Here is a 20,553-nt window from a genome sequence, read left to right as displayed (position 1 = left end):
CGGCCGCCGCCAGCTGCTTCCAAAGATGTGCTGTCTCGTGCCCGGCCCCCGTCCGCGGGGACCCCGCCCCGTCGCATCCGCTTCTCTTGCTCTGCGAGGGCGGCGGCCGGACCCCCCCCCCCCATTACTCAATCGTCCCACTTCCCGCCCCCGGATAAACAAATAGCCGCGCGCGTCTGCCTCGACACCCGGATCTACAGCCAGCTCCTCCCTTTCTCCCCCCCACGCCAGCTTCAGTCTCTCTCTATTTTTTTTTTTCTGTAAACTGGTCCACCGCCTCCCACCCGGCATAGGACTCCTTGCAAGCTCTTTCTTGCTCCCACCGGACAAGAAGGGGTTCTGGGAGTAAGTTTCCAAGCAAAAAACAAAAAACACGTTGTTTACAAAGCTGCCTCCCACTCCCGGCCGGGGAGGGCAGCTTCGCGCTGTTTAATGAGGCTCACGACACACCAGGGCGCTCCCGAGTTCCTGGAGGTCATTTCCAGGTGGCACTCACACACTTAAAACACGCACTTCATTAGGCTGATGTGTCAAGCTAATCTACGAGGAAGGTATCCAGCGAGAAGTAAGTTTTCCTTCTAGCTGATGCGCGGTTCAAGCGTGTGTGTGTGTCTACAGAAAACTGGGGGACAAAGCGGCTCTGTGGCTTTTGTTCTATCTAGTTCGGTCCCCAAAGGCCAGCCCGGCTCGCGGGGCCTGTGTGCGCCAAGGGGGTCCCCGAGGACCCGCCCCGGTTTCTCCACCCGGGGCGCGCCAAGTGTGCCAAGGGGCCCGGGTTGCTCCGGTCCCGGCGCCGCGATCGGTCCAGCAGCAGGAAGTGCGGGGCGCTGAGTCGCGGCTCGTAAACGCGGGGCGGACGCGCGGGGCGGCACCAGCAGGGCGCGCGCCGGGGAGCCGGGACTCTTCGGTGCTCGGGGAGGTAGGTGAGCGCCCCGGAGCTCGGGCGCCCCGGGGCCGGGCAGCCCCAGGCCGCAGCCCCGCCCGGGGCGGAAGAGGAAGAAGCGCCCCGGCGGGCCGGGCTCCGCCTGCCGCCGTCGGCGCGAGGGGAGGGGGCTGCCGAGCTAGGGCGGCGGCTGGGGGCAGGTGGATCGGCGGGCACGGACGGCCCCGCGCGCCCCTCACGCCTCCTCCTCCTCCCTTCCGCCTTGGCAGGGCGGCGATCGACGGCGACATGGACCTGGCCGGGCTCCTTAAGGACGAGGAAGGCACCTTCTCGCTCACGGGTTTCCAGGACTTTACGGTGAGTGCGCGCCGCCCGCCCCCTCCCCGACCTCTGGGCTCCCGGAGCGGGGGTGGGGGTTGGGGGAGGGGTTGGGGAATCCTCCGCGCTCGCCTCGGGGTGGGGACAGGGGAGGGGGCTGACCGGGACCACGAGCTCGCCTGGGGAGGGTCTCTCTCTGCCGAGCTAAGGGAGGCAATCGCTCGATCCGTGTCTACTTGAGGCCCTGGCTGCCTGGGCCCTAAGGGAGAGCCGCGGGGTGCAGGCTTGGGGGGGCGAGGGTGACCTGCCAGCGCCCTTCTCTTCTCGGACCACCCGTCGTCACTCCTCAGGAACCTTTTCCGTGGAGGAGTCCTCCCCCTGGGGGCGCGCTGCTATTTTGCTAAACAATCATCCCCGGAATGCCAGGCTGGGTGGGGGCGGACCTATGTCCTCGCTCGCTGGCACCTCTTGCCCTCCCCACCCCCCAGATCCTCCTGGCACCCGGCCCTGCCCTTCACCCTCCTGTGCCGTTCAGTTCCTCCCAGGCCACCAGAAGCTGAGTGCCCGCCTCCGCCGGAGACTCTACTATGGCTGGGACTGGGAAGGGGAGTGCAGCTTGGAGGAGCTCTCCAGCCCCGTGGCAGGTCAGACGCCCCGTGGGTCCCCCGGAAGTGAGAAACACCTAGATGGGTTGTCATGCTTACTAGAAGGACCCTAGGCGTGCCCCTCGGGCCACCTTGGTACTTGGTACAGGGTGTGTATTTCTGGTCTTTTTGTCTTTTTTTGTAAACCCACGTGGATTAAATGTGGACTCCGCGCCAGGCTGTGGGGCGGGTGAGAGCCCTCCCCAACCCGAGGGACGCAGCCCGGGCAGCCGACCCAAACACAGCCACGCTCTGGGCCGCTTTCTAAAACGTCCACGAGACGCATTATAAGACACTTCCTACCCATTTATGCCTCTCAGAGAGCCTGGCAAGTTAGGGAGAATATCCTGCCCGCATGGGCAGAGCTTGGCAAGCTCCCTGTGGTGTATTCAATATGCCAAATACAGTAATGACAGTAGATCTCATTCCCCTGACCCTGAAAGAGCCTCCAATCGTTGGGAAAAGACCAGTAGGAAGAGACTGCTAAAATCTCAGGGCTGGGAGGAATACAGATGTTACTGGCGTCCGCTCGAGTAATTCAACGATCAATGGGATGACAGTGATACAGTGATACATGGATTAAATGTATATCCATTTTTGGTCTTACAAATCCTCACTGCGTGTGACTTGTATGCCAGGAACTTTTTGTTTCCCAGTGGTAGCCATCCTGTTGCCAAGCAAACAAAGCATGCATATTTTCTCTTAAGAACAAGTGTGGAGGGGACTGTAGTGATAATACAGTGGGTAAGGTGTTTGCTTTGCAGGTGACCAACCTGGGCTCCATCCCAGGCATCCTATATGATGCCCCATGCACTGCCAGGAGTAATTCCTGAGTGCAGAGCTAGGAGTAACCCCAGAGCATTACCGGATGTGACCCAAAAAGCAAAAATAAATACATAAATAAATAATAATAATAGAAAGCATGACAAAGTTAAGATGTTGGAAAGCTGACATTCAGCCTAGAATGGATGGGGGCTAAGCGGGGCTCTGTTTTGTGACTGTGATCCTGTTCCTGGCTGGCCCAGGGTGTAGGTCACGAGCTTCTGCTGAGAACAGTGGGGATTTGTGTGTGTGTGTGTGTGTGTGTGTGTGTGTGTGTGTGTGTGTGTGTATGGGGTGGGGTGCTGTTTGCTCACTGCCTCCTTCGCACCTCACCACACCCCCAGACATCGCTGTGGAACTGCTCCAGAAGGCCGCCCCCAGCCCTATTCGCCGGCTCCAAAAGAAATACGTGGCTCATGTGTCCCGGTGAGTGTAGAAACAAGAGGCTGAGGATGAGGGTGGGGGAGAGAGACAGAGAGAGGAGAGAGAGAGTGCATCCAAAGAGATGATGTAAGGATACAGGCGCGAGCATCATCTGAGTTTGGGGAGCTGCCTGCCAGCCCTGGGGGTTAATTACTCCCCGGCGCCCCCGCACCCCCAGGGAGGCGTGCATCTCCCCGTGTGCCATGATGCTGGCGCTGGTGTACATCGAGCGACTCCGCCACCGCAACCCAGACTACCTGCAGCACGTGTCGTCCTCGGACCTGTTCCTGATCTCCATGGTGAGACCGAGGGCCCACCCCTCCAGCTCCCTGCCTGGCCGGGCACCCCATAGCCAACGCTGTGCTCCCCTTCCCCCCAATCTCTCCCCTGCAGATGGTGGCCAGCAAGTACCTCTATGATGAAGGGGAGGAGGAGGAGGTCTTCAACGATGAATGGGGCGCTGCAGGGGGTGTGTCAGTACTCACTCTCAATGCCCTGGAGCGGGGCTTCCTCAATGCCATGGTGAGTGGCAGCTTGCTCTCTCTCTGACTGTTCCCTGGCCAATTTTTTGGTTTGTTTTTTGTTTCCGTTTTGCTGTGTTTTGGGGCCATGCTTGGCAATGCCTCTGGGGTTACTCCTAACACTACATCCAGGAATTACTTTTGGCAGTGCTCAGGGGAATACTAGGGATGCCCAGATCGAACCTAGGTTGGCCTGGATTCGATGCAAGGCCAGTGTCCTACCTGCAGTACTGTCACTCCAGCCCTCAGATTGTCTAGTATTTTGGCTTCTGGGCCACAACCGGGGGTGCTCAGGGCTTACTGCGCTCAGGGCCCTGCACTCACGGTGGAACTTTTGGGGACCCTAGTGGGTGTGGATGTTGGATCAGCCCCAGACCTAAAGTATGCAGGGCAAGCTCCTTATCCGCTGTACCTCTCTCTCTCTCTCTCTCTCTCTCTCTCTCTCTCTCTCTCTCTCTCTCTCTCTCTCCCCCCCCCGGACTCTCTTTATGCTTTTTTCAAGTTTTATCTTTATTACCTCTTTATTTTTTATTTTAATATTTGGTTTAGGGATCACAGTCAGTCTCCGGGGAATCACGCGGCACGGAGATCCCAGCCGGGGCTGATCCCATGTGCTCAGTCCGTGTTCCCGCCCTTTGAGCCAGTTTCCTGGCTTTGCCCTCTTTGGCCTCTAGTCTCATTTTCATTCCCCACCTCCCTCCATTTATCTTCTTGTCTTTTGTTTTGTTTTGTTTTTGTTCTTTGGGCCACACCTGGCAGTGCTCAGGCCCTTCTCCTGGCTCTGCACTCAGGAATCACTCCCGGCAGGCACCGGGGAACCATATAGGCTGCCGGGGAGGGAGCAAACCCTGGTAGGCCACGTGCAAGACAAATGCCCTCCCTGCTGTACTATCTTTCTGGTCCCACTGTCCTTTTCTCTCCTTGTGAGTGGCTCCCTCTGTTGACCCTTGAGGTAGGGGGCCCGCTCCTGGCCTGGTGAGACCCAGAAGCAAATGCTCTCACCTCAAAGGTCACACTCAGCATTTACTGTTGGGATCTGATGGTTTGCTCCCAGACTCTCTGCACCCCTTGGATCTTGAGTTTCCTGGGGACATGGGCCACTCTCCCCAAGTTCCCCTTACTTACTTCTCCTTTTTCTCTTTTCCCTTCGACCTTGAGGTAAGGGGTTGTGGTTACTGAGCCAGGTCACTGCGTGCAGTAAGCAGGTGCTGGCCTCAGTGGTGGCCACTTCCGCCAGGGTTCTTGCTGGTGAGTGGCCACCGCCCTTTGACGAGCCCAGGACCCTTCTCTTCCTCTCCCGCAGGACTGGCGTCTCTACACTGACCCACGGGAGATTTTTGAAGTGCTGAATTGGCTAGAAGGCTGGTAGGTTCTCGGAGCTGGGCTGGGACCGGAAGGCAAACTGGGGGTGCCAGACGGCGCTGAGGGATTATGCGACTCAGGGGAGAGGGAGATGGGGAAGGAGAACGACCCAAGGGACCTCTGTACACCTTGGCCGGATGGAAGACCGGGGCTTCCTGTCCAAGCCTGGGGCTCCCCCTCCCTGTCTGGTTCCACCCAGCACTGGGCTCGGTGCTTTGGAACCTGCCAGGCTTCCCCGTGGTGGGTGCTCTCGGGAGGAGGGTGACGGGCTCCGGCACACTCTCTCTCTCTCCCTCTCTCTCTCTCTCTCCCCCCCTCCCCCCCGCCCGCAGTGTGGCCGAGCAGCAGGGCCGGCGGCGTGGCTGGTACACCTACACGGACCTCAGCGTGCTGCTGGAGCAGCCGGCCTGGCAGCGGGCCCTGGGTGCCCTGTGCCAGCGATTGGCAAAGGTGATGGATGTTAGGGCTCGGGGGGGCGGGGGGAGGCCCTGGAGTGGACTGGGGTGTGGCAAACCGAACCCTCGGGGAGATGAGGTTGGGGAATAGATGGTGTCAGAGAGTCAGAGAACGACAAACTGGAACTCAGGCAGAAGTTTCTAGATCATGGTGGGCTTGCCAGCCGGGGGGGGGGGGGCTGTTGTTGTTGTTGTTCAGGATGGTCAGAAGCAGGCTGCGGGGGGTGGGGGTTGGGAGGGCATGTGGGAAAGGACACCGGGTTCAGGTCCGGGCACCCACATACCCATATCCCTCTCGCTGTCTGCAGCTGTCCTGCTTGTTGGCTGTGGCCTACGTGAGCAGTGTGGCTCTGGCCGTGGCGTCCGTGGCCGTGCTCCACCAATCCTTGGGACTGTCCTGCCGCCCGCCCTCCGGCCCCCCGGACCTTGGACTGACCTCCGCGTGCCTTCTGAAGCCCGGCGCCCCCTCTCACGTGTCACAGTGCCCGCTACCTCTCGCCAACGCCTCCGGCGGCACGGACAGGCTGCACTCGCTCTGGGGCAGTATCCTGGCCTCCCTGACGGCACCCCCTCAGCTTCCCCCGGACCCTCCTGCCACCCCCACCCTGCCCCCTAGCTGTCCCCTTTGTCAGAAGTTCCAGAGGAAGTCCCCAACCTGCCGAGCCTGCCACCCGCCCAACCACACGGCCCCCACGGGACCCCCCAGGCCCTGGGACCACACGAAGGGCCTGGCGCCCCCCTGGCCCTGGAGCCCGATCCCCCCGCTGCTGCCCCCGCCCCAGCAGTGCTCCCCATTCAGCCTCATGGAGCTGGCCCGCCTCAAGTCCTTCATCTTCCCGGGCTAAGGGGGTTGCCGAGGACTGCGCCAGGAGCGTGGGGTGGGGGGTTGTAACCTCTCTTGGTGTTGGTCCCATCTCTGGGTCCCTGACTGCTTCCCTGTCCCCTTCCCCCACCCCGGGTGAGGACGGGGTGCTGGGCCAGTTATGATGGGGCACTCACTCTTCTAGACCCCACCCCCCCCCAAACCTCGGAGCTTGGCTCTTTGAGGCCGGGGTAGTGTTGGTAGTGGGAAGCTTCCGCGGGGTTCCGGGGCACCCCTCACAGGTAGCAAAAAATGCCCCCTCTCATCTCTGTACCTCCCTTGGGCTTGGTGGTGGTCTTCTGCTTTTAGATTTCCTGGGATTGGAAGGTGGGGGGTGGGGGAGGAAGTAGAGGATGTAGGGTGGGGGGAGGGGCATGGGCCAGCTCTTGGTGACTTGGTGAGGTCCCTGCTGCAGGCAGGTCAGCAGGGACTGATGGGGCCAAGGCGGGCAGAGTGGGGTGGACAGCTCTGCAGAGCCAGGGCCCCGGGGACCTTGGCGTCACCCTAGTCTTCACCCGCTCCCAGGCCTCCTTCCGGCTCTTCCTCCCCGGGAGCCTCCCGTGGTGGTGTTCTTCTCTTCACAGGCCTCTCTGGCCGCCGCTTTCTATCTGGGTTTTTCACGCTTTTTGTAGAACAGGTTTCAATAAATGTTTTCGGTTGCACGGCCTGGACCTGTTCTTCTGTGCCAGCCCTTCAGAGACCTTACCCCACCTGCCTTTGAGCCCCTCTACTTCCTGGTCCCCTTAGCTTGCCACTCATCTTGCAGCCCCATTTCAGTTTTTTTTTTTTGGTTGGAGGGGGGCACACCCAGCGATGCTCAGGGATTATTCTTGGCTCTGCACTCAGGAATTCCTGGCAGTGCTCAGGGGACCATCTAGGGTGCTGGGGATCGAACCCAAGTTGGCTGCGCTCAAAAGCAAGTTCCCTACGCACTGTACTATGGCTCCGGCCCCTTCAGCCCCATTTCTGCATTTCCCTCCGGTTTCACGGGCATCAGCTGCCCCTGGTCCCTGCTCTGAGTGCCCCAGCACCCATGACACTGCTCAGCCGGGTACCTGGCACACACGTGGTGACTGTCCTGTGGCCAGGGTTGGCCCTCAGGGTCATTTGTTCTGGGTGAGAAACTGCCTATGGATCATGGAGAGAGGCCAAGCCTCGTGTCCAGCTGAGCCCATGATCTTGAGAACACACTCTAGAGGACACCCCCTAGGGGACACCTCTTTCGGCCTGACTTCCTCTCAGGGCCCACGTGGCTGCGGTCAGTGCGGTTAAAGGCAAGGCTGGTTAGCAGAGCAGGAAGGGGCAGGCTGCCAGGTTAGGTGTTTGGGGTTGCATAAATGATCCACGGAGAGTGAGATACTGCCCCCTACAGGGTGCTTTGGAAATGATGGGGCCCTCCTTGGAATCATGGGGAGGCCCTACCCACTGAGAGAGCCTGGGTGGGGTGCAAGAATCTCCTGAAATGCCCAGAATCCCATTAGGTGAAGTCCCTACAACTTTTTTTTTTCATAAACACTTTTATTTTTAATTTTAGGTATTTTTTTTGGGGGGGGGTCATACCGGCATAGCACAGGGGTTACTCCTGGCTTTTGCACTCAGGAATTACTGAGGAAATCCTGGCAGTGCTCGAGGGACCATATGGGATGCTGGGAATTGAACCCGGGTCGGCTGCATGCAAGGCAAACACCTTACCTCCTATGCTATCGCTCCAGCTCCCAAATTCCCTACAACTTTTGAATTACCTGCTGGACAGTATGGGTAGGCAGTTCTCTCTTTTTTTCAAAACTTTATGATGGTGTGAAAGCGACACAGCAGAATCCCAGTGGCAAGTTCAGATACTGGGTAGTGACAGTCAAGGCTTCTGGCTTCAGATATTTTCAAGTTAGACCAGAGAGATAGTACGTCTAGCGTTTGCCTTGCACACAGCTGGCCCAAGTTTGATCCCAGTCCCACTGAGAGTGATCCCTGAGCACTGTCAGGTGTGACCAAAAAAGGGGCAAAAACAATTTTTAGCTTTTTTTTTTTTTTTTAATGTAGGAGTACTGCTATTTATTCAGCCACTGATTAGGCTGATTGAATTGGGCATGAACTCCACAGTTTTCAGCTTTTATAATGAGTTTGTTGGGGTGTGAATTGGATGTGAATTCATTGTAAAGTGAGGACATTCTATATGAAATGCCTATTTTGGGGGGGGGTTTGTACTCTTTGTGGGAAGGTCACACCTAGTGGTGCTCAGCATTTATTCCTGGCTGTGCGCTCAGGGATCACTCCTGGTGAGACATGAGGGACCGTGTGTGCCAAAGAGTAAACCCAGATCAAGCCTTTGCAAGTCTTGCTTTCTGGCCCCATTCCCTTTAAAGCCAGAGAGCCAGTACAAGGAGTCACACTGGCTTGCGGATGTCTCTGGCCCTGCATGGTCCCAGAAGCCCCACCAGGAGTGACCCCTGAATATCACAAGGTATGATCCCAATGTTTCACTTGAGCCTATCTGTGTAAGGGTCCCACTGTCAGTGGTCAGGACTGACTCCTGGCTCTGTGCTTGCAGATTACTCCTGGAATTGTTCTGGGGACCGGGGATTGAATGGGTCATCTGAGTGCATGACAAGTACCTTCACCTCTGTGCTACCTCTCTAACCCAGATCCTAGAACTGACTTTTATACCAAATCTCCCCCTTCCTTTCATTGTTTCTGAGATGACAGAGGCCCACGTGTGGCGGTAGTGCTCAGACACTTTCCACTGCAGGGCCCATCCCGCAATTCGAATGGGTTTGTCTAGTGGCTCTGAGGAACCCGAAAGAGCAGAGCCGTTGGGCTCACTGAACTCAGGCATATGAGGGTGGTGCCGGGGATCAAACTCTAGACCTCACCAGCTTCATACTTGTAAGCCATGCGCTCTACTATTGAGGCTTCCCCGAGTCCCTAGAACTCCCTGCTTTTTAACATGCAAACATGAAATTGCTTCCATGCAGTTTGAAGATTTCGCTTGTCAATGAACAAACCTCCAGGGGCCGGAGCGAAGGTACAGCAGGTAGGGTACTTGCTATACATGCAGCAGACTCAGGGTTTGCTGTTGTTGTTGTTGTTGTTTGTTTGCTTTTGGGGTCATACCCTGCATTGCTTAGGAGTTACTCCTGACTCTGCACTCAGGAATCACTCCTGGTGGTGCTTGGGGGACCACCTGGGATCCGGGGACAGAACCCGGGTTGGTCGTGTGCAAGGCAAATGCTCCCCCCACTGTACTATCACTCTGGCCCCAGACTCAAGTTTGATCCTTAGCATCCCATGTGGTCCCCAGAACCTGCCAGGCGTGATTCTGACTGCAGAGCCAAAAATAAGCTCTGAGCATTGCTAAGTGTGGTCCAAAACACAAAACAGAACACATCTCTGTATACATCAAAAGTAAACCTTGGGGGCTGGAGCGATAGTACAGCGGGTAGGGCATTTGCCTTGCATGCGGCCAACCTAGGTTCGATTCCCAGCATCCCATATGGTCTCCTGAGCACTGCCAGGAGTAATTACTCAGTGCAAAGCCAGGAGTAACCCCTGTGCATCGCTGTGTGTGACCCCCCCCCCAAAAAAAGTGAACCTTGTTTTTTTTGTTTTGTTTGTGACCACATCTAGTGGTGCTCAGGACTAATTTTTGCTCAGGGATCACTCCTGGCAGGGCTCAGGGGACCCTGTGGGGTGCCAGGAAATGAATCCCAGGTCAGCCATGTGCAAGACAAGTGCCCCACCTGCTGTACTATTATTGTTCCAGCCCCCAAAGTAAACTTCTTTCAGTACTTTTGCAAGAATGTGTGCTTTCTTCCTTGCGGAACATCATTTCACCGATGGTGGCAGTGACTATGGTACACGTGTCACCAGGAAGACAGCAGAGTCCGTGTGTCTCTGAGAATCTGGTCCTCTGAGGCAGGCCCAGGCCATCTCTGCCTTCCACTTTCACCGGACCCCAAGATGAATTCTCCTTAATACTACACGCGGCTGTCCTGGGGAATTTTTTTTTTCTTTTTGGGTCATACCTGGCGATGCACAGGGGCTACTCCTAGCCCTGCACTCAGGAATTACCCCTGGTGGTGCTCAGGGGACCATATGGGATGCTGTGAATCGAACCCGGGTCGGCCGCATGCAAGGCAAACGCCCTACTCGCTGTGCTAACACTCCAGTCCCTGTCCTGGGGAATTTCTTATTGCACAGCCCGGAGGGAGGGGTCCCAGGTCCTCCCTCTTGAGGCCATCCAGGCCCTGAGTGTTGAGAACCTCGGTGTAATTCATATGGTTCCAAACGCAGCTGGTGAGGGAGGAAAGAGGCAGCAGGTCCCAAACTCACACGGCCCACCGCCCCCTTTGCAGGAGAGAAAAGTCACTCAGTACTTCCTGAAAACCTACCTGTTGAAAGTGAACAGAAAGGAACCCCCAATTGCACTTGAGGATCTCACCCCCTCCCTTGATCCTTCCCCAGGGGGCAGTATCACCCACTTTCGGAAATCCTAGAAAATGCTGAGAAAACCAAAAACCCTAGAAAATCAAACCTCCCTCCCCCCCCGCCCCCGGAGTTCAATTACCGGCCTCCTGTTCAGTCTTCTCTAGAACCTGGAGCGGGGGACCTAGATGGAGATTCCCGGGAGGGAGGGGTGGAGCCCACGGGCCCCCAGTTAATGGGTGATGAAGTCTGCAGAAGAGCTGGGCAAAGGTGAAAGGGCCGCGTCCTGCCCCTCATCTCTCATCCCTCGCTGCGCCTCAGTGACACCCCCCCCTCCGCGCGGGAGGCTCGCGGAGAGCTGACCTCGCTCTCGCGCTCCTGAACGAGCTCAGGGCAGCCCGAGCCGAGACGGAAGCCTCGGGCAGCATGCGCCAGCCTCCCATCCAGGACATCCCACTCCAATCGGAGGGCCCCTGGGATGCCCAGTCACCCCAGCCCCTGCTGTCCGCTGCCCCCATGCCTTCCTCCCCTTCCCGGGCCTGCCCACGTGGGTCCCCCCCTCCCTGGGGTCTCAGCTGCCTTCTGGCCCTGCAGGTAGGACGCAGGGGTGCGGGGTGGTGGGGTGTTGGGGGCAGGGGGTGGAGGATGTGGGCATGGCATTAAGAAACTGGGTTCCGGGAGCTGGTCCATGACCCTGAAGACCACCCCCGGACTCCCTCTGCAGCATCTCTTGGTCCTGGTGGTGCTACTCTCTGCCTCCCACCTGCTTCTGCTACAGAGTCTCCCCCCGGGGGGGCTCTCTTATGCCCCTGCCCAGCTCCTGGCATCCTGCCTCTTTTCCTGTGGCCTGACGACCACGCTGCAGACATGGATGGGCAGTAGGTACGGAGTTCTCTGGACAGAAGGTTGGGATCGGGGCTGGAGTGATAGCACAGCAGGTAGGGCGTTTGCCTTGCACGCTGCTGATCCGGATTCGTTCCCAGCATCCCATATGGTCCCTCCAGCACCGCCAGGAGTAATTCCTGAGTACATGAGCCAGGAGTAACCCTTGTGCATTGCTGGGTGTGACCCAATAAGGGGGAAAAAAATGAAGACTGGGATCCCGGGGACTGAGGGGATTGGGAGGCCAGAAGAGACCTGGGGAGCCCTTTTGGCTGCCATCCATGGCTGTTTCTGTTTCTTTTGAGGGCGGGGAGGTACACCTGGCGGTGTTCAGGATTTGATCCCAGCTCTCAGCTCAGGGGTCACTCCTGGTTGGGGCTCAGGGGATGCTATGGGGTGTTGGGGATTGAATCCAGGTTGGCCGCATGCCAGGCGGACACCATCCCAGCTGCCGGAGTCTCCGGCCCCTGCCACCTATTCACCGATGTGCCCGGGCTGCTGTCCCTCCAGGCTGCCTCTCGTCCAGGCTCCCTCCTTTGAGTTCCTGGTCCCTGCACTGGTGCTGACCAGTCAAAAGCCCCCTCTGGCCATCCGGACGCCTGAAAACTGTGAGACAGAGCCCGGGCAGGCAGGGAGGCAGGGCGGCTGGGAGGCAGGGAGGCAGGGAGGCTGAGAGACTGGGAGGCGGGAGGCTGGAAGGCTGAGAGGCTGGGAGGCTTGGAGGCTGGGAGGCAGGGAGGCTGGGAGGCTGGGAGACAGGGAGGCTGGGAGGCAGGGAGGCTGGGAGGCAGGGAGGCTGGGCGCAGGAGGAGCCGTCCTTCATGCCCTCATTCTCCCCAGCCTCCCTCGTGCTGCATCTGTGTGCCACTTCCGGCTGTCCTGGCCTGGAGCGCTGGGATTCCTCTCTCCGAGAGGTAGGAGAGATTGCGGGTGGGTGCAAGAGGGTGGGTGGGATGCAGGGTTGGGGGAGAGGGTGGTTTCCATCTTGCAGGGGCCCTGTGAGTCCCTGGGTGGGAGGTTGGTGGCGGGGTGGGGGAGTGGGGGGCGACTCACCTTTGAAGGAGTGAGAAACCCCAAGCTGGCTCGAGCTCGGCTCTCCGGAGCAGAACCGGTCCTTGCTGTGCTCTCTCCTCTCCCCTCTACCAGGTGTCCGGGGCGGTGGTGGCGTCGGGGCTGTTGCAAGGTGCACTGGGGCTGGCGGGCGGTCCTGGTCACGTGTTCCCCCGCTGTGGGCCCCTGGTGCTGGCTCCCAGCCTCATGGTGGCCGGGCTGGCTGCCCACAGGGAGGTGGCCCTGTTCTGCTCCACTCACTGGGGGCTGGCCTTGCTGTACGTAAGTCCTGAGAGGAAACGGGTGGTGCCAGTGTGTGTGTGTGTGTGTGTGTGTGTGTGTGTGTGTGTGTGTGTGTGTGTGTGTGAAGGGGAGTGGGAGGACCTATGTTGCTGGTCTGTCCGGATGGGCAGCAAACTGGGCAGGGACAGGACACTGTGGGTCTGGGATTACAGCTCTGGCTGGATTCCTGCAGTCTCCCTGACTCGCCTGCTCTCTCCCACTGACACCCACCCCCCAAATCTTTGCACCCCCCTCTTGGGTGGTATTTTGCCGTTCCCGCCCGGGGCCCCCCTCTGAATGCATGCTTCGTCTCGCCCTTCAAGTGCCTTCTCTCTCCCAGGCTTATCCTGCTCCTGGTGGTGTGCTCTCAGCACCTGGGCAACTGCCCTCTGCCCCGACGCCTGCAGAGGGCAGCTCCAGCCTCTCCAATTCACTCTCGAGGGCTCACCGTCAAGGTCTTCTCGGTACATCTGTGGGGTGGGAGGGAAGGGGGTCTGGGTTGGGGTTGCCCGAGGTGACAGGGCTGCTGTGGCATGAGGGAGGGGTCTGCTCCAGCTGGATCTCCCTCTTCAGGTGCTGATGCCCGTGGCTGCCGTCTGGGTCGTCGCTGCCTTTCTGGGTTTCAATCTCATCCCCAGGGAGCTGTCTTCTGCCACCCCAGCACCGTGGCTCTGGATGCCTCATCCAGGTATGTTGCTGCCTCGTCCTCCTGCCTCTAAGTGAAGGTGTTCTTTTTTTGTTTGTTTGTTTGTTTGTATAGGGGGTAGGGTGGCTAGGGCATTTGCCTTGCACATAGCCAACCTGGGTTTGATTCCTCCGTCCCTCTCCGAGAGATCAGCAAGCTACTGAGAGTATTCCACCCAAACGGCAAAGTCTGGCAAGCTACCTGTGACATATTCGATATGCCAAAAAAAGCCCAGTAACAACAAGTCTTACAATGGAGACGTTACTGGTGCCTGCTCGAGAAAATCGATGAGCAATGGGAGGACGGTGCTTTTTTTGCAGGACAGTGCTTTTTTTGTGGGGGAGAGGGGGATGCCCACACAGCAGTGCTCGGGATCACTCCTGCTGGGCTCAGGGGACCATAAGGGATGCTGGGGATTGAACCAGGATCAGCCGCGTACAAGGCAAGTTGTCTACCTACTGGATGATCACCCTAGCCCCGGTGTCCATTTCTTTGACCTGCACATTTGGTGGATGTTTCAGGTGCGCTCATCCTGTGTTTGTTCCAAACACATGAGTGGGTTTTAGGAGGAGAAATGACTGGGAGAGCTAATGCCAATCCTTCATCCAGGCAACATCTGACAACACCTACTGTGTCTGCCAGATTTTCCTATAAGACTCTTGGCTCAATCTGCATACTTGGGGTTTCTTCCCTGCAGGGCCACGGGGACTGAGGTGGAAATTGCTTTCGAGACTTTGTAGATGCAGTTTGCACATTGCTCAGTTTGATAAAGGTCTGTTGAGTGTGGCTGATGTACCGAATGGGGAGATGGGACAGACACGGTTCCTGACTTCACGGAGTTAGTGGTTCATTGGGGACATGGCAGTAAAGAGCGACACAGGTCAAGGTGAAATTGCACAGGGCAAGTGTCATCTAGGGGCAGTGCATTCTGGTTTGAGACCTTCTGGTGGATGGTTGACTTTAGCAGAGAAGCCTTGAAGATATTATTAATATTGCAGTGCCGAAGACTGAACCCACATCCTCCATACACATTTATTATTGTTTTTTAAAAACTATTGTGGGGATCATTCCTGTGGTTCAGCGGTCACCAGAGTGACACTTGGCATTGCTGGAAATCGAACTTGGGGACATTCACTTGCATGTACTCTACCTGTTGAGGCACATTTCCAGCCCCTAGGTAAGGTCTCCTTGAGGAAGTGGTCATTGAGCTGTACTGAGAGGTGAACAGAGCCTAATGGGATGAGGCAAGAGAAAGCACTCTAGGATGAGAGAACGGTATGTACAAAGGCCCTGGGGCAGGCAGGTGAGTACAGGGTAAGTCTATCTGGAGTGAAGGACTTTAAGTGAGCTTCAAAGAGGCAGGGGGGATGAAGCTAGAGCAGAGTCCTCAAATTATTCAGTCAACTGTCCCTTGCAGAAAAAAAAAGTACTTAGCTCCTCTCTGGAAATCTGTATTTTATTAGGGAACAAACAGAAATGCCCCTTTCCCCTACCCCATTGCACCAGAGTCTACTCCCACCCCCTGAATCATTCTTGTGTATGAGTCTTGGGTCAGAGTGATAGTACAGCACATAGGGCTCTTGCTTTGCACGTGTCCAACCTGGGTTCAATGCCCAGCACCCTATATGGTTCCCTAAGGACCATGAGGAGTGATCCCCGAGGGTAGAATCAGGAGTAAATCCAAGCACAGCTGAGTGTGACCCCGAACGCAAAGCTACAACCCAAGGGATGGGTCTTTATCCTGAGAGTCGGGCGGGCCAGGGCTGATGCTCAGCGTAGAGCCCATGTCTTGCATGTATGAGGCTCTGAGTTCAATCCCCAACACTGGGGGGGGGGAATGTCTGGCCCAGGAGCTCAGTAGTTTTATCCTGAGACATTGTCTTCAAATTTCCAAGGGGCTCTAAGGTGTCTGGGGCACTCGGAGGCAGGGGGAGGCTCCGGAGGGAGTCAGACCCCACGCTGCCTCTGTTTCCCTCCCCAGCTGCGTGGCGCTGGCCCTTGCTGACGCCCCGGGCTCTGGCTGCCGGCGTCTCCATGGCCTTGGCGGCCTCCACCAGCTCCCTGGGCTGCTATGGCCTGTGTGGCCGGTTGCTGCGCTGGCCTGCTCCGCCTCCCCACGCCTGCAGTCGGGGCCTGAGTCTGGAGGGTCTGGGCAGCGCACTGGCCGGACTGCTGGGAAGTCCCCTGGGCATCGCGTCCAGCTTTCCCAACCTGGGCGCCGTGGGTCTCATCCAGGTATGTGAATGACAAGGGTGTGAGCATGCGTGCGTGTGTGTGTGCGTGTGTGTATGCGTGTGTGTGTGTAAGTGTGGTGGGTGGTGGGGGTGAGGGGGTGTTGTTGGAGGTTGGGGAGAGGGAAGGAGACATACTGAGCCCTTGTCAGCTGTACCCAGCTGTGAGGTGTGGCACATCTCATGGAGGGAGGTGCCAACCGTGGTCAAGGGTAGGAGCCATGGGGAGAGAGTGACTTGCTCCTGATTATCTCTGTGTCATGCCCATGGTTGGGGATGCAAGGATGCAAGGTAGAAGGATTAGTCAGCTACAGACCCTGATAGCTTGGGACTTTAGCTAATGACCCTGATTGCTTGGGGTTTTATAGAGAAGTGGAAAATTGATGCAAAAGAATCACTGTTCACTGTCCTCCCGCTGTTCATCGCTTTGCTCGAGCGGGCCCAGTAACGTCTCCATTGTGAGACTTGTTACTGTGTTTGGCATACTGAATACGTCACAGGGAGCTTACCAGGCTTTGCCGTGTGGGCGAGATACTCTTGGTAGCTTGTCAGGCTCTCCAAGAGGGGAGGAGGAATCGAACTCGGGTCGGCCATGTCGGCCGTGTGCAAGGCAAACGCCCTACCTGCTATGCTATTGCTCCAGCCCGCAAAAGAATAAAGAAAGTATTTTTGGTTTCTTTGTTTTTGGGCCACACACCTGGCGGTGCTCAGGGGTTTCTCCAGGCTCTGCACCCAGGAATAATTCCTGGCAGTGCTCAGGGGACCATATGGGATGCTGGAGATTGAACCTGGGTCAGCCACATGCGTGCAAGGCAAATGTCCTCCCCACTGTACTAGTGTTTTGACCCAAAAAGAAGGTATTTTCTGAGCATTTTAAGTGTATTAAGTAGACCAAGCAATACTGTGCATGGTGGAGGTCTGAGTTTAATTCCTGGCCCTGCACAACGCTGGGCATGCCCCTGAGCAAGGAGCCAGGAATAGCTGGTCCAAAAACCAAAAAAAAAAAAAAAAAAAAAAAAAAAGGAAATAGAGAAAAAAAATCAGGGCAGTAGGAGATCAGGTGAATGAAAGAGATCCTGTTATCCTGTTGGTGGGTACCCTGGGGATGCTTCTAGAAGGACCCTCTGAGTAGGGATCCCCTGATGGGGAGACGCGGAACCCAGAGGCAGCCTGAGTGACTTCCCGTGTGTTCTCCCTGCAGGATGGGTCTCAGCGCATGGTCTACGTGGTGGGGCTGCTGTCCATGGGCCTCGGGCTCTCCCCGCGGCTGGCCCAGTTCCTGGCCACCATCCCGCTGCCCGTGCTCGGTGAGTGCACCTGTTGGCAGCGCGCCCCACGGGTGGCCAGTGGCCTCCCTGGCACGTGGCTAGGGCTGAGTAGCCAAGGGCCTCACTTCTAGTTCAGCCACGTGGCCTGTTGCTCCGTTTTGGGCCACACATGGTCATGCTCAGCGGAGGTCACTTCTGGTGGTATTCAGGACAGAGTCGGGGGCCAGGGGGGTTACCCCCAGTGGCACTCAGGGATTGCTCTTGGTGGTGGTGTTCAGAAAACATGGCGCTGGGGATCACACCCAGCCTCCTGCATACAGTGCCTCTGCTCAGCCCTTTGAGGTACCCCACCATGCCCCCCCACCCAGCACTGCCCTCCTGATGACCTCTTACCTAACTTCTGGCCAAATCAGGTTCTTTGGGGAGGGGGGAGGGGACGCAGCCAGTGAGGCTCAGTTGTTACTCCTGGTGGTGCTCAGGGCACCATATGGGATGCCGGGGATCAACCCCTCTCGGCCGGCCGTGTGCAAGGCAAATGCCCTCCCCGCTGTGCTCCGGGGTCCTGTCTGAATCAGAACCCAGTACCTGCAGAATCCAGTACCTGCTGTTGAGTGTCCCTGCCACTCCAGCACTCTCCTGCTGTCTGCTGTTCCCTCCCGGGGCAGGTGGGGTGCTGGGCGTGACCCAGGCTGTGGTGCTGTCAGCTGGTTTCTCCATCTTCTACCTGACTGACATTGACTCCGGCCGGAATGTCTTCATCGTCGGCTTCTCCATCTTCATGGCCCTGCTGCTGCCCCGCTGGCTCCGGGAAGCCCCCGTGGCACTGAGCACAGGTGGGAGGAGCCAAGGGAGCTGGGCTTCAGGCTCTGAGCAACTCTGGGCTTCGGGGTTATTCCGCCATCCATGTGCTTATTTAGTTTGGTTTGGGCTGTTGCACCCAGGGGTGTTCTGGGGAGACTCTGAGCTCAGGGGTTGCACCTGGAAGTGGTGGGGGGGGCATGAGGTGCTGGGGATAGATCCCAGACTTCTTGCATGCAAAGCAGGTGCTCTAGTATGTTGAGCTGTCTCTGACTCTCACTTGTGTAGTGAGTATGTGTTGCATTGCATGCAGCTCACGCTGGGATCCAAGGGTGTTGCCAGGTGTTACAGTGCAGTCACAGAATGAGAGAAAGAGAGACAGAGAGAGAAGAGAGAGAGAGGGAGAGAGAGGAGAGAGGGAGAGAGAGAAGAGAGAGGGAGAGAGAGAGGAGAGAGGGAGAGAGAGGAGAGAAAGAGAGGGAGAGAGGAGAGAGAGAGGGAGAAGAGGAAGAGAGAAGAAAGAAGGACAGAGAGAGAAGAGAGGGAGAGAGAGGGGAGAGAGGGAGGGAGAGAGGAGAGAGGAGAGAGGGAGAGAGAGGAGAGAGAGGAGAGAGAGAGGAGAGGGGGAGAGAGAGGGGAGAGAGGGAGGGAGAGAGGAAACAGCGGGAGAGAGGGAGAGAGGAGAGACAGGGAGAGGGAGAGAGGGGGAGAGAGAGAGGGAGAGATAAAGGGAGAGGGCAAGGGAGAGAGAGGGAGAGGGGAGAGAGGGAGAGAGGAATGGAGAGGAGAGAGAGGAGAGAGGGAGGGAGAGAGGGAGAGGGGGAGAGAGAGATGGAGGGAGAGAGGGAGAAGTGTGGGATGCGCTGGCTTCCATTTGAGATGATAGACTAGTTTCATGGAGAAAGGAACAATGAGCTGGGATTGAAATTTGGCAGATTTATTTTTTTAAAACATCTCTTAATTTTTAAAAAAAATTTTTGGGGTGTGAGACATACCCAGTGATGCTCAGGGCTTATTCCTGGTTCTGAGTCAGGGATCACTCCTGGTGGGCTTGGAGGACCATAGGGGTGATAGGGATTGAACCCAGGTCAGCCGCAGGCAAAGCAAACCCCTTACCTGCTGTATTAGCTCTCTGGGCCCAGAGCTTGGCAGACTTAAATGGCTGCACTTATCAGTGCAGATTGGCAGCCGTGATTCTCCACTGGACATCCACAGGAGACCTGGCAATGTCTGGAGACTTCCTGGGTTGTGCTGAGGAGAAGAGATTGTGGCTGTGGTGGGGAGAAGAGATTGCTAGCAGCATTTAATGGGTAGAGACATGCTGACATATATTCATGTTCTCATGCCCAACAAAGAATGATTTGCTTCAAATGTCAGTAGTGCTGAGGTTGGGAGGCCCAGGCCAGAGCACAGAAGGCGGGATGCAGGAAATAAGGTAGGGGCCTTTAGGAGCTGGAGAGACAGGACAGGGGTTAAGGCGCTAGCCTCACATGCTAGGCTCATGGTTTGATTTCCAGCACCTCATATGAGTCCTCAAGCACCACCAGGAATAATCCCCGAGCAGAGCCAGGGGTAAGCCCTGAAGCACAGATGGGTGCATCTTCCTCCCTACAACAAAACAAAATAATGCAATGGTTGGGGCATTTAAAGTCCAACTATGAGGAGGGGGCTGGAGCAATAGCACAGTGGGTAGGGCGTTTGCCTTGCATGTGGCCAACCCAGGTTTGATTCCCAGCATCCCATATGGTCCCCTGACCACCGCCAGGAGTGACTCCTGAGTGCAGAGCCAGGAGTAACCCCTGTGCATCGCCAGGTGTGACCCAAAAAACCAAAAAAAAAAAAAGTCCAACTATGAGGAGTCTGGACCTGTGGACCTGGAAGAAGGCAGGTGGCTTAGTAGATGGGCTACTGAGGCAGGCCTGGGTGCAGGAAGGGAGAGCGAGGGACAAAGGTGTTGAGAGGTGGGTGAAGAAGGGAGAGAACAATTCAGAGTGATCTGTCTTACTCGGTGATGCAGGCTTAGGTCTAGAGAGGCGACTCCTTGGCCTTGCCTGGGTTGGTGGCCCTTTCCCAATTGTCCCCACCCTCCCCCAGGCTGGAATCCCCTGGATGTCTTCCTATCCTCACTGCTCACACAACCCATCTTCCTGGCTGGCGTCTTGGCATTCCTCCTGGAGAATACAGTTCCTGGTAAGTGGAGGCTGGGGAATGACCAGAAAGTCACCCTTCTCTGCTTGGCTGGCAGCCCGACCGACTTCTCTTACAGGCACCCAGCTGGAGCGTGGCTTAGTCCAAGAGCTGCCATTGGCCGGAGATGCCCAGGAGCCCGGGTGGTCTCAGAAGGCCAGCGACAAGGCTGAGGCAGAATATGAGCTTCCTTTCCCCCTCCTAAACCTGTGTCCCTGCCTCCCCCAGCCTCTCCGCTGCCTCTGCCCACAGCCTGAGAACTCTGGGGCTAAGGACAGCAGGTCCTCGGAGCCAGGCGAGAGGGCCAACCTGCTCACTGGTCTGGGAGAGCAGCGTCCTGGAGCATGCAGAGAATTTAGGTCTTAGGAATGCCCAGGACTCCTACTTCTGGGTTGCTGAGCGGGGGTCAGCTCCCAGGCTCTACCTTCATTTAGGGAGAATGTGTGTGTGTGTGTGTGTGT

General features: G+C 57.2%; 3 protein-coding genes across 3 annotated transcripts in view; all 3 read left to right on the top strand.

Annotated features, from left to right (window-relative positions):
• Positions 1-20,553, top strand: part of ATG9A (autophagy related 9A) — a 173,259-nt gene that overhangs the window by 56,055 nt on the left and 96,651 nt on the right. The window lies entirely within an intron of this gene.
• CNPPD1 (cyclin Pas1/PHO80 domain containing 1) lies at positions 447-6,603 on the top strand. Its single transcript, XM_056111709.1, has 9 exons — positions 447-565; positions 1,153-1,240; positions 1,737-1,845; positions 3,012-3,093; positions 3,269-3,389; positions 3,484-3,612; positions 4,915-4,976; positions 5,306-5,423; positions 5,737-6,603. The coding sequence occupies exons 2-9, from the start codon at positions 1,172-1,174 to the stop codon at positions 6,271-6,273; spliced, it is 1,227 nt and encodes a 408-aa protein (XP_055967684.1). The 5' UTR covers positions 447-565; positions 1,153-1,171; the 3' UTR covers positions 6,274-6,603.
• Positions 10,952-20,458, top strand: SLC23A3 (solute carrier family 23 member 3). The gene is made up of 13 exons (XM_056111988.1): positions 10,952-10,979; positions 11,056-11,303; positions 11,434-11,591; positions 12,102-12,199; positions 12,432-12,505; positions 12,738-12,919; positions 13,264-13,387; positions 13,497-13,611; positions 15,590-15,843; positions 17,041-17,146; positions 17,773-17,940; positions 20,000-20,095; positions 20,172-20,458. Exons 1-13 carry the CDS (start codon positions 10,952-10,954, stop codon positions 20,456-20,458), a joined length of 1,938 nt encoding a protein of 645 aa, XP_055967963.1.

The sequence above is a fragment of the Sorex fumeus genome, unplaced genomic scaffold (assembly GCF_029834395.1).
Source record: "Sorex fumeus unplaced genomic scaffold, SorFum_2.1 ptg000014l, whole genome shotgun sequence".
Taxonomy (NCBI): Eukaryota; Metazoa; Chordata; class Mammalia; order Eulipotyphla; family Soricidae; genus Sorex; species Sorex fumeus.
Note: the sequence above shows the minus strand (reverse complement) of the source record. Positions and strands in the feature narration are given on the sequence as shown.

Bases quoted from the DNA above. Each gene is read 5' to 3' on its own strand.
- SLC23A3 (XM_056111988.1), top strand. From the start codon at position 10,952: ATGAAGTCTGCAGAAGAGCTGGGCAAAG. The intron at 13,612-15,589 runs GTATGTTGCTGC...TTCCCTCCCCAG, and splicing joins GCTCTGGATGCCTCATCCAG to CTGCGTGGCGCTGGCCCTTG. The intron at 15,844-17,040 runs GTATGTGAATGA...TTCTCCCTGCAG, and splicing joins GCGCCGTGGGTCTCATCCAG to GATGGGTCTCAGCGCATGGT.
- CNPPD1 (XM_056111709.1), top strand. From the start codon at position 1,172: ATGGACCTGGCCGGGCTCCTTAAGGACGAGGAAGGCACCTTCTCGCTC. The intron at 3,390-3,483 runs GTGAGACCGAGG...TCTCCCCTGCAG, and splicing joins ACCTGTTCCTGATCTCCATG to ATGGTGGCCAGCAAGTACCT. The intron at 5,424-5,736 runs GTGATGGATGTT...CGCTGTCTGCAG, and splicing joins TGTGCCAGCGATTGGCAAAG to CTGTCCTGCTTGTTGGCTGT.